Raw genomic sequence first — 12,346 nt, 5'->3', positions numbered from 1 at the left:
TGTTGAAGTGCACTTTTTCCTTCAGTCTGGTTTAGTGCATTCAACACATAGGAAGGTTTCACACCCCTGTGTTTTTTTGAATGAGAATTGTGCAGTGTATAACAAGCATACTGTACTGGCTTCCAAGACCAGAAACGTTTTCATGCAAGTGACACAATACATAAAATTCACACACAATGAGCTTTTTTTTATTGTACACAGTATATACACTTGTGGTGTTCCAGAAGAGTAAGTAGTTCACTTTGGGTTCTTTATGCTTAGGGTTGCTCAGCTGTTGCTACTGCTCTTGAGTTTTCTTTCGGGATCAAGGTGGGTGCTTTCATATAAAATCTTATTTTTAATTCCTTCTCTGGCGATTCTCTCCTGGATTCTCTGCTTAGCAAAATTATACCTACAATGGAACCTTAGAGAAAATATGAAAAGAATTACTAGTTTCTATATGACCCAAGGGATTTTAATTTCACACAGATTTTCAAAATGACTACTCCCAAATATATTTAAGGTGTTAAAATGATTGTATCTGTTGTAGAATGTGTATACTGGAGAAATCCCTTGGGTTCCGTTTGGCTCACTATTTAAATCACTTTCATATTTTAATGCAATCCCCTGCCATTCATCTGTTCAAATATACAATGAATGCATTGCCATAGTCTTAGGACAGATTTTTATTTAAAAAAAAAAAATTCCTTATCTGAGTGTTGTGGCTTTAATCCCAGTAGCACTCAGGAGAGGATGCCACAGGGATCAGCCTAGTACTACTACACTGGGGGGGGGAGGGGTCAGCCAGGACAAAAACCCCTCCCACAATGGTTTGTGAAGGTGGTGGTGGCATGCACACACCTTTAAACCTAGCACTTGGTGTGGGGCAGAGTTCAAGACCAGCCTGGTTCCAGGACAGCCAGGACACAAGAAATCTGAATTTTCTGGAATATCTAACAAACTTACCAGCATCCTAAAGTCACCAGGATAAATCCTCCTACTCCAACATCACATGATCTCCTAATCCTACCTGTCAAAAACAAGTGAAGTATATATAATTATGTTTGTAAAAAACATTTTACCCCAGAAATGTTTAATACTTAGAAGAAATACTCACTGGTCGTCAAGAAATGTCCAAGTCCAGCCACAACTGATCCTAGTGAGCCATATAGAATAGATTCTCGTGCACATGGAATGTTCTCAACATCTAAAATTCCTAGGAGCTTAAAGGGCTAGGATAAAATGAAAAAAATCCTAGACTGAACAAGAAAATAGTTAAAAGTGCTACTATAAATATTACCACTTACTAGTTACAATAAGTGTGTCCTATCTAATTTACCACTTGGGCAAATCAGTTTGAATATAGTGCCACTTAAAATTCACTGGGTGAACATAGTAATTGCAGGAAGAAATACTTCATATGGTCATTTTTGTATTTGAACAAATAGCTTTATACTTTGTCCAAGGACATCTGTTGCTCACTTGGGGAATGGAATGGAAACAGACTTGACATTCTTAGACACTGGTAACTTGTGATTGCAATCCAGAAACTTGTAGCAAGAAGGTTGCTATAAACAGAGATTGGTCTGAGCTCTAAGAGAAAAAGTCTCAGAAGCAAGATTGTAACTTGGTAATTTAGCATGTGTGAAAGAAGCCACCTGTGTTGGGATTCCAGCACTGGAAGGAAAAACAGGTCTGGATAACTGAATGTCTTCTACGGTGCCATTTAATGCAACTAAAGGATTGCATAAGAGATGGCACCTACAATGGAAGTGAATGGGTGGGGGGGAAGGACAGCAAAGTAAAAGGCAAGTCAGGTCCTTTAAAGATGGAGGCAGAACTGAACCTTGCCTATGTCTTTCTTACTGTTGGCTCAAGGATCTGCTTGAAGATAAAATGTGACTTTGATTCTCATTAAAGTAAAATTATGCTTTCTCAGATAACTGTTTCTGGCTTGTTTTTTGCTTGTATCACACACCCAACTTTTAGGTGTCTTCATCAATGTAGCAGGCCTTTGTAGTTGTAACCTTTATGGGCTGGGCTCACATAAAATAGGTCATGGCATTCCTAAACTTTAGAGCCTAAACACCCTCACCCTGAGGAATCAGATGGGGTAGTGGGTCCATTTAGCTTAGGTTTCCATCCATAACATGGAATGAATACAATGCTACAAAATGGGAACCTAGTCAAGATGAAGTATGCAACTGCATCCTAATCCAAGCCACCTTGGTTAGATTCTCTATTGTGATTGAGAAACCGTTGGTCCTTTGGGCAAATCAAAGTGTTCTTCCAGAGCTTTCAATGCATCTAAGATATGCTTGGGTTGACCCAGCAGTTCTTGGCACGTTATCCCTAGCACCTGTGGTTTCCAAAGGGACACGGGCATGCTGTGCACCAGGCATACCAGCACAGGTGAATCATCCTTTTGATCAGAACAACTTAACTCAATTGCACAGGATCACACTTGGCCTTAACGTTAAACTTATGGTTGATGGGCAGGTCCTCCACCAGTGTTCCCAATCTTTTTGCTCTTTTTTTTCTTTTGAGTACTGATGCTATTTGGATGGGTGCTCATTGGGGCAAGGACAATATCTTATGGCAGTCCTGCTTACAAGGGCTCTAGGGATTGAGCTGACCAGATCACTAGCCCCAATCAAGCTACCACTTTTCTGGTCCCTTTTTTATGGCATCACTGACATTACATAGATACCTTCCACCTATACTCCCATTCTCCTTTGTTTTGAGCAACAACCCCTGAATGGGTATAAATAATCAGTCAAGGCCAGTTATTCCACCGGCCTGGATTTACCCTTGTGGCCCCAAGTTTTTCTGTCAAATCCTATTTAGACGCTTTCCTGTTAGTGGAACTTAAAATTGTACTTAGTTGTCTTATTCACTCATAAGTATCTGTCAAGTCACATTTACCCTTTGTACTACCAAGTTATTCAATCAGTAGTACTTTAGGCCTCATCATGGCTTTTGGTTGTACTTAGAACTAACCGTTAGCTACTAAAAGGCCCCCTAAGCTGAGAGGAGCTTTGCATTACATTCTCCACTCCGGACACACACCACAGGGCGGTTATCTCCGGTCTGACTTAATTGAAATTCGACCGTTTACCCCAGTAGGTTGTAGGCTTCATAAAGAGCGGAGACTCTCCTTTTTGATTACAGCCCAATACACGCAGTACTCAATGCATTAGCGAATTTACCTTACCTGTGTGCACGAGGGCTAGTACGTTACAAGCTAGCCCAGGCTGTCCGTGCCTCAGCCTCCTAAGTGCTGAGATTACTGACACGTGTCACCTCGCCCAGCTCTCGGGAGAAATTTTCATGGACCCTTTATTAACCCTTGCTATCGAAGTACAATGCATTGCTAGGTTAGATCCTGCGGGTCTGCTCTTGCGTTTGCATCAGCTGGCAATTTGGCACTCACACCGGGACGTGAGGACTAGATTGCCGGAATCGCTCCCGGTCATGGGGACTGGGCTAGGAAACCGGGGCGCCCTCCTGCGCGCCCACCCCCGCGTGTCCCTCGGCGTGCTTTACCTTCCTCTCCGGCTCCTGGGGCTCTCGCGCGGCAGCCATGGGTGCCAGTCGTCACTTCCGGCCCGCGACGGAAGCTGAGGGCCCTGCCCACCCTCCCTCGCCGGCGGCCATCTTAGGGAGCGTTCCTGTGACTGCGCCCACGCCTGCCGTGGCCCCCTCCTTTGTTCCACGGCCCACGACAGTTTTTCCAGTCCCGAAAGCGGCCGTCAAGAATGGAACGAGAGAGGAGGCAGCCTGGAGAAGCGCCACCGGCTCCTGTCTCGCCAGCGGGGTGACCCGAGCCAGGGAGCGCCTAGAAAGTTCGCTTCCCCCAGCCCCTCCTCTGCCTTAACCGCCATTTCCAACCGTTGTGCGCGTTCCCGTGCCGGGCGTCCGGGCGCGCGCCGAGGGCGGGGCCGCGCGTCGCGCTCCGCTTTGTCCTCGGAGAGGGCGGGGGTCGGGGGTGGACGGCCCGCGCTGCCGGAAGTCGCCTAGCCCTGTTCCCGTAGGCCCCGTCTCCCACGCGTCCTTTGTCCCGGCTTCGGTGACCTTGGCGGCCGCTGGCTTCCCCTGCCTCCGTCCCTCGCGGCTGCCTCCCGGCGTACCCGCGCCCCTCCCCTCTCCCCCTCCTCCCCAGGTTTAGAAGGTTAAAAATAACAGCGCGCCGCTGGCGTGGAGGAGACCCGGGACAAGATGGAGGCAGCCGCTAGCTGGGGACGTGCGCCAGGCGCGCGTGTCTTCCGCCAGGAGGGAGGCCGTGGGGTGATGCCACGGCGACATAGCGGGGATGAGCCCCGAACGTGTGTGTCGTTGGGCTGAGTGACAGCCCGTTCAGCAGGCGGTAGCGGCTCGGTTCCCGGGTTGATGCCTTGGTCCAGCCTTGGGCCTCTCTTTGTTTACCTCTCTTTTTCCCGATTTGGCTCTTCCGTTCCAAACGGTCCTCCCCGGAAAACGTTCCAGCCTGGCATTGTGCAGAGTCATTCTGTCTCTAGCGTGGTGCACTCTAGCGTGGACTCAGCCTGTCCCCAAACCACATTCAACATAGTAACAGTTTTATGAAGTTTATATGGTAACAAAAGTGAAAAAACATTTTTAAAACACACTGATGGAAACATCAGGTACGGGAGACCTCTGGCTGTAGATTTTCTATGATGATGGTCTTTGAGATTGGGCAAACCAGTGTTCTGTTTATACATTCTGAAAGGATAGCTACGAGGAGAGATGTTAGGCTAAACAGAAGTGGGAAGTGGCTGTCGAGGAGGCTGAGGACAGCCTCAGGTAATTGGCTCCAGGCCTATATTGTCACAGTGGAATCAACTGACCTTGTAGAAGTTTTAACCTGGGAGGGAGGTGAGGTGTGGTGCAAGTGTGGCTTTTTTCCTTGGGAACTACAGTTCGCAAAGCAAAAGGGCAGTTATGTTTTTCCAAACTGTTTCCTTTCCTTAATTAAGTTACTACACAAATACATAAATTTTCAGTCCTTTAAAAAAAACACTGGATGCAGGTGTATTGACTATCACCTGGAATCCCACACTTAGGTTGAGAGAATTGTGATTTCAAGGCCAGGTACAAAGTGAGACTGTGTCTCAAGAAACAAGTTGATAACTCACTGGAGGGCTGGAAGGTATAGTTCAGTGGGAGAGTATTTGCTGAGCACACCCAAGGACTTGTTTCAAGTTTGATACCTAGGCTGCTTAATACACACACACACACACACACACAAAGTTTTTTAAGAGTTTTTTTTTTATTGAGCTCTACATTTTTCTCTGCTCCCCTCCCTGCCTCTTCCACCTTCAACCTTCTCCCAAGGTCCCCATGCTCCCAATTTACTCAGGAGATCTTGTCTTTTTCTACTTTCTACTTCCCATGTAGATTAGATCTACGTAAATCTCTTTTAGTGTCTGCATTGTTGTCTAAATCTCTGGGATTGTGGTTTGTAGGCTGGCTTTCTTTGTTTTATGTTTAAAAACCACCTATGAGTAAGTACATGTGATAATTGTCTTTCTGTGTCTGGGTTACCTCACTCAAAATAATGTTTTGTAGCTCCTTCCATTTTCCTGCAAAATTCAAGCTGTCATTTTTTTCTGCTGTGTAGTACTCCATTGTGTCAATGTACCACATTTTTCTTATCTAGTCTTTGATCGAGGGGCATTTAGGTTGTTTCTAGGTTCTGTCTATGACAAAGCTGCTATGAACATAGTTGAGCACATGTCCTTGTGGCACGATTGGGCATCCTTTCGATATATACTCAAAAGTGGTATTATTGGGTCTTGAGGAAGGTTGTTTCCTAATTTTCTGAGACATCGCCACACTGACATTCAAAGGGTTTGTACCAGCTTGCATTCCCACCGGCAATGCAGAAGGACACACACAAATTTTAAAACCTACCATAACCTGCCAGAATCCATGTGGTAAAAAGTAAGTCTCCAATCTATTGCATGCATCTTTTTTACGCCATCTCTGTTTGATTGTAGTAGGCCTGCCCTGTCAGCTGCGCTTTCTTTTCTATCTTTGGTCATTCTTGAGAATTTTTATGAAATGAATGCAGTTGTAACATTTGCCGAAAGCAATTGTTTACAGAAGTGGAGAGGTAACAGTTAAATGGTCAGGCAGTGAGCCTTTATTTAGCTCAGGGTCATATTGTTCAGGAATTTGGGGCAGGTTTAGAGACCAGTTCACCTTGGGAATTTATATGGCTGTTCCAGAGACCAGTGTACCCAAGACAGCACTGACAGTATTCTTAGGATTTTTTTTTTTTTTAAGGACTTCTCTGTAGGTTCGGAGCCTGTCCTGGAACTAACTTTTGTAGACCAGGTTGGCCTCGAACTCACAGAGATCTGCCTCTCGAGTGCTGGAATTAAAGGTGTGCACCACACTGCCCTGCTCTTAGGAAGTTTTTTGATGGGATGGTCTAACTATAGTTCAGTAGTGGTCTGCTACACTTCTGCCATGTGGGTTGTAGGGACCGAACTCAGGTCTTCAGGCTAGGCCGCAAGCTGCTGCACTGTCTTGCCAGCCCCTGCTTCCTCCTTTCGTAAGATCAACTTTCCATAGCTTTTGTGCACTTTACATAAAGTTGGCTGTAGCTCAGCGGTAGAGCATGTGCTTACCATGAGGGAAGTGTTGGGCTCCATCTGCAGTGTCCTACAGACCAGTTGTTGATGGTCTTAGTTCACTGCCACTCTAGCCAAACCCTGTACGGCTAGTTTCTTCTAGTTCAGTTGCTTTGCTAATCTTGCTTATGGAATTTTTCAGTTTTCAGATACTTAACTTTTCAATGTAGGGTCACATCTACCAACGCATTCTTTCATAGACTTTTAAAGAACTATTTATTTACTTGCAGGCATGTGTGCTTTGTGTGTGTTAGTGCACGCACTACGGTGTGCATGAGGAAGTCAGAGGACAGCTTGTGGGAGTCAGTTCTCAGGGAATTGAACCCAGAATATCAGGCCTGGTAGCAAGCTCCCTTACCCGCTGAGCAATCTGCTCCCCACCCCCACCCCTTGCATAGTTATAATATAGTGTTGCTAGATGTAGCACTATGAAACCGCAGTTATTTATTTAGAGGGCTTGAAATATATCTTCTGTCTTCTCTTGGGTTTGAGCCACCCCTCTTGCCTGCCATTTCCACTAGCCATTTATTCGAAGAGGAAAGCGGACAATTTTTCCCTATCATTTCCTCTCTGTTGGGGCTGGCTGACTGGGTCCAAGTTGTTCCTTCATCTCCTGTGAGGCCACAGCGTTGGCAGCTTCTCTGGGTTCAGGTTTAACTGTGTTGGTGAGACTGCTCCAGAATGGTGCCATGGGCTTCTTGTCTTTCACTTTCAAAGATGGGGGGTTGGGGTGGGGCTGCAGCCTTTGAAGACCCCTGGGGTCAGCATGACCCTCTCAGTCCCGGTATTCCTAGCAGCTGTTGAGACCTTCAGCTTAAACTGTGACTTCATTTGTAGCTCCCTCCATCCCTCCCAGGTTTATTAACTGGAGTCGTAATGGAGGACTGGGGTTACTATGAAGCTAGCAAGTGAGGCTTTGGGGTGACGGAGCAAGATTATGGCAACATGAACGCATGCGCATGCCGCGCAAGAGCTGTTCCCTCAGCCCTTATTTTGCTTTTCTTAAAAATGACATGTATTTGTTTATTCCCTACGCCTTTTTCCTCCCAGTCCCCACTTGTTCAATCCTGAGGCTTGGCTGGGAAGGTTTTATTGTAGTAACTTATTAAATGATCTGCAACCCAGGCTGGAGGTGGAATCACTTGGTAGGTACAGTGCCGCGCTTTCATCTCCAGCACCAATGCAGGGCACGCTGGTGCCCGCCTGAAGTCCCAGCACTTGAGAGTGGAGGCGAGAGATTCAGAAATCCAAGGTCATCCTCAACTGCACAGCGAGTTTGCGGCCAGCCTGGGCTACATGACACCCTTTCTAAAAGACAAATACCAGTCTGTTTTAATCCTGTGTCTTTCGGGGCAGGGACTCAAACCCAGGCTGATCACGTACACTCTCAGCTACAACCACAGGCTCCTAGCTTGAAGGAGGAGAAAGCTACAGAATTTTCATTCTGTTTGCCAGATTATTCCGTAGATTATCAAAGGGTCATGCATAACCTTGCCCTTGCCTTTTCCTGATAGGCAAGAGGGATCCGCAAGCATTGAAAATCCCCCTTACTTGTGAGCAGAGACGCTATGGGCAGTAAATTGCGCAGCCTAGTGGCCAATGTTTTTATTACAGTTACATTGTAATGGGAAAGAAATGCAAAGCCAGTTCCAAAAGCTTCAAAAAAGTTACAAAAGTTACCAAGAGTCTACAATTAAATGTATGTGTGTGTGTGTGTAGGGCCAGGGCGCTAAGGTGGAGGTCAGAACAATCTGAGACAGTTCTCTCCCTCCTTGTGGGCCCAAGGATAGAACTCAGGCTGTCAGGCTCGGCAGCCAGTTTCTCTACTGACTTAGATATCCCACTGACTCTGTAAACTTTTGTCGACTATGGTTTTTAAGTTTTTTTTTTTTTAAATAAAACACAGGTGCAGAAAATTGCACAAAACCAAATGTATAGCTCCTCTTAAGGAAAACAATCTCATAATTAGTACCTGGACCCAGAAATGCAGTTCGCCAGCCTCAGTCTCAGAGGACATGAGTCCCATCCAAGCACAGGTAGGCTGCCGTGCAGCTAATGAATGTTCTTGAGAGTGGACGCTGCACACTGCGAGCACCCCCCGGGGACTCAGGACTAGATGTCTCCAACCGCTTTGTGATGGTGGGACTCTAGCAGACACAGGGGCTGGGGCTGGGGTGTGGAAGAGGAGGAGGGCAGTGAGAACACCGCCCCCCTAGGAACTGCTGCCAAACCTCACCAAGGGCATGGCTAGAGAGAAGGGGAGCGACAGAGAGAACTTTGTCGATGTTGTCTGAGACGCTGGGAAGAGCTGTTTGTCAGGAGTGTTTCTCCTGCCCATTCCCTCCCAGGCTTCTGAGAGTCTGGGAGGTTTGGAGGGAATGCCTTGAGTTTGGTGAGTGTCTGTCAGACCTTAGATCTCACCCAGATAAGACTGTTTGCCTTGGCTAAACAGTTTCAGCTCTTTCCATGTACAGAAAAAACTGGCTTGTAAATGGGCCAACCCTTCACCACATTACTGAAGTTTTCCAAGTCACAGGCGCTTCTAAGCCTGGGGGATCTGCAGCTTTTGGATTCCATCGTCAATAATCCAGCGCAGAATGGCAATGTTGTGCTGCTAAACCTGAGTGTTCTGTGTTTTCTGATTCGCCTTGAAGGTCTCGATAAGCTGCTTCTTCAGACGGGACAGGCTGACCCTCACGCGGTGCTACAGCGCTATCGCAGAGCACAGAGAACATCTCACAGCTGGATTTCAGTGGCCACCGAAAGCATAGCCAGAATTCAGATGCCTCGGCCTTCCTTAGAGGATGCCCCAACTTTGTCCACCTCAGCTTAAATGATAAGGTCATGCTAAGGAGGCTGACTGTGTGGTGGTTTCCCCAGAACACCTATAAGCACTTGGTTCCGGGTCCGAAGCAACATTTGGGGAGGCGGTACAGTCTTAATGCTGGAGGAAGTGAATCATTTGTGGCAGGCTTTGGAAGTTCATGGCCTTGTCCCACTTCCAGTTCATACTCTCTGCTTCCTGCTTGAGGCTCAAGATGTCATCTCTCAGCTTCCTGATCCAGATGCTTGCTGTCCTGCTGTCCCCACCATTATGGGTCTAACCCCATTCCAGAACTGCAGTGCACAACGCCTGTCTGCGCTCTATGCGCTACCGTACAGTTCACGAGCTTCGGGCAAGGGGCTGGAGATTGAAACAGACAGAGACACACAGACAGAGACACGGATCTCTAGTCACTGGTAAGAAGCTCTTTATTCAACAGCACCAGGGAGGCTTACACACCCAACACAGTCAGGTGGGCCAACAGGTGAAAACCTTATCCTCTGATCCTCAAGGCCAAGGCAACACGTGCTCGTGAAGCAGAGCTGGTAAACAACTTTGACACAGCTTTCAGTAACTTAAATCAGAAGGAAAGTAAAGATCTCTAGCAGGGAAGAGCAGCTGGAGGCCAGGACTCCAAGTGGTCCCAACACAGAACTGTAAAGCAAAATAAACTTTTCTCTAAGTTGGTCATGGTGTTATAGCAACAGAATGGTAACTAATACCAACTGCTTCAGGAATTACCCAAGCCCAACTACCTGCAACACAGCATTCATCAAATGCTATAATACAATGCCCAAACTCGGTTTGAATTTGGAGACATTTACACACTGAGAAGGCTACTGATTTTGGTACCCATCATACCAGATGCCCCACTGCTCCTGTTAAGCCATCCATGCCCAGGCCAGCTTTGGCACCAAGAAGAACAAGGAGCTTTGTGGGTATTAAGTGCAGATTGTGCAAAAGCCTGTTATCTAGGAAGTCTTGTACAGGGTGTGGCTTCCTCTTCCTCTGGAGCAAACTTAGGAAGGGTTACAACTAAGAAGCACTTGGCTACTTTTATTATTGGCTTTCTCTTAGCCTTCATCTTGTAGGTTACTAGGGAACCATCTGAGGGGGAAAACTGTGTGTGTGTGTGTGTGTGTGTACCACAGTCTGACATTGGGTGTTTTTCTTGATTCCTTTCCATCTTGGTTTTTGAGAGAGAGCTCACTGAACCTGGAGCTCACCAAATCGGCTAGGCTGACTGGCCAGCAAGCCTGCGTCTTATTGTCCGCCTCCCCAGGACTGGATCACAGGCTTGGTGCTGCTGCCCCATTTGAGGGTGGAATCAAGATCTTCATCCTTCATCATTCAGGCAAGCACCCTTCTGCCTGAGCCTTCTCCCCGGCCCCTGGATGTTTCTTCCTAAAAAAATATAACCGTTCCTGTCTGTGTTGTGTTCTTAAGAGCCCCAAGTTTTAGGTCTTGGGAAATTTTAGGTGAGCCTATAATTTCAAAATAAGATTTAAGCCAGGGCCGGGCGTTGGTGGCGCACGTCTTTAATCCCAGCACTTGGGAGGCAGAGGCAGGCGGATCTCTGTGAGTTCGAGACCAGCCTAGTCTACAAGAGCTAGTTCCAGGACAGGCTCCAAAGCTACAGAGAAACCCTGTCTCGAAAAACCAAAAAAAAAAAAAAAAAAAAAAAAAAAAGATTTAAGCCAGGGGTGGTGGCACATGCCTTTAATCCCAGAGGTGGGGGAAGGAAAAAGGAAGGGGAAGGGGAGCATACATCAGAGGTACAGAATTGGTATAGGATTTGAAGGTTCGAGATGCTGTTTTCTAAACCGGGTTTATCTGAAGCCACCTTTTAAGATTTAGGTCCCAGAATTCTGCATGAGGCAAGGAAGTTTAGTTGTGCTTTTCTAGTGTGTGTGTGTGTCCACAGAGGCCAGAAGAGGGCATCAGATTCTCTGGAACTGGAGTTACAGGTGGTTGTGAGCTGCCATAGGTGTTGGGAATCACACCTGGGTCCTCTGCAAAAGTAGCCAGTTGTCTTGACTGCAGAGCCAGCTCTCCAGCACCCCCCCCCCACCAAGGGATTTCTTTTGGTGGCATGAGTTATCTTAAAAATAAAACAAAACCACCAGAAAATGGTACATAGAAAACGATCACTTTTCTTAAAAATTGCACACAATGGGGGGCTGGAGAGATGGCTCAGAGGTTAAGAGCATTGCCTGTTCTTCCAAAGGTCCTGAGTTCAATTCCCAGCAACCACATGGTGGCTCACAACCATCTGTAATGGGGTCTGGTGCCCTCTTCTGGCCTGCAGGCATACACACAGACAGAATATTGTATACATAATAAGTAAATATTTTAAAAAAATTGCACACACACTGGGTTAAAGAGATGGCTCAGAGGTTAAGAGTATGGGTTGTTCTTCAAGAGGACCCAAGTTCAATTCCGAGCACCCACAAGGCAGCTCACACCTGTCTGTTCCAGAGCACCTGGCACCCGCAACAGACATGCATGTGGGAAAACAAAACAGAGCAACAAACAACACCAACAGCAAAAAACTGCTCACACTAGGCTTAAGTCAGCGATTTCCTATTAAAAATCAACTTAAAAAGTGCACACCCACCATTTCTCTCGCTGTGGTTTGAATGAGAATGACTCCCACGGGCTCAGTGTAATTTGAATGCTTGGTCCCCAGTTGTTCGGGGAGGCTGAGGCTTGTGTCACCTCTTTGGAGGACGTGTGTCCCTGGAGGTGGCCTCTCTCTGCTCTTCATTGCCTTCCCGACCTTCTGCCGGAGGCTCAGTGTGCTCCAGCATGTCTGCTTCCTCCCACTGTGATGGTGAGCAGCTCTGGTCCCCTTGGAAGCATAGGCCAAATCAACCCTTCCTCCTATAGGCTGCCTTGGCCATAG

At 46.9% G+C, this 12,346-nt stretch overlaps 1 protein-coding gene across 1 annotated transcript; it reads right to left on the bottom strand.

Annotated features, from left to right (window-relative positions):
• Positions 1–255: 255 nt before the first annotated feature.
• Positions 256–4,388, bottom strand: Cox20 (cytochrome c oxidase assembly factor COX20). Its single transcript, XM_050142972.1, has 4 exons — positions 3,526–4,388; positions 1,097–1,211; positions 946–1,009; positions 256–403 (listed from the first exon to the last, which is right to left on the bottom strand). The coding sequence occupies exons 1-4, from the start codon at positions 3,562–3,564 to the stop codon at positions 268–270; spliced, it is 354 nt and encodes a 117-aa protein (XP_049998929.1). The 5' UTR covers positions 3,565–4,388; the 3' UTR covers positions 256–267.
• Between the last annotated feature and the right edge of the window lie 7,958 nt (positions 4,389–12,346).

The sequence above is a fragment of the Alexandromys fortis genome, unplaced genomic scaffold (assembly GCF_014885135.2).
Source record: "Alexandromys fortis isolate MF-2015 unplaced genomic scaffold, M_Fortis_MF-2015_v1.1 scaffold_51, whole genome shotgun sequence".
Lineage (NCBI taxonomy): Eukaryota > Metazoa > Chordata > Mammalia > Rodentia > Cricetidae > Alexandromys > Alexandromys fortis.
Note: the sequence above shows the minus strand (reverse complement) of the source record. Positions and strands in the feature narration are given on the sequence as shown.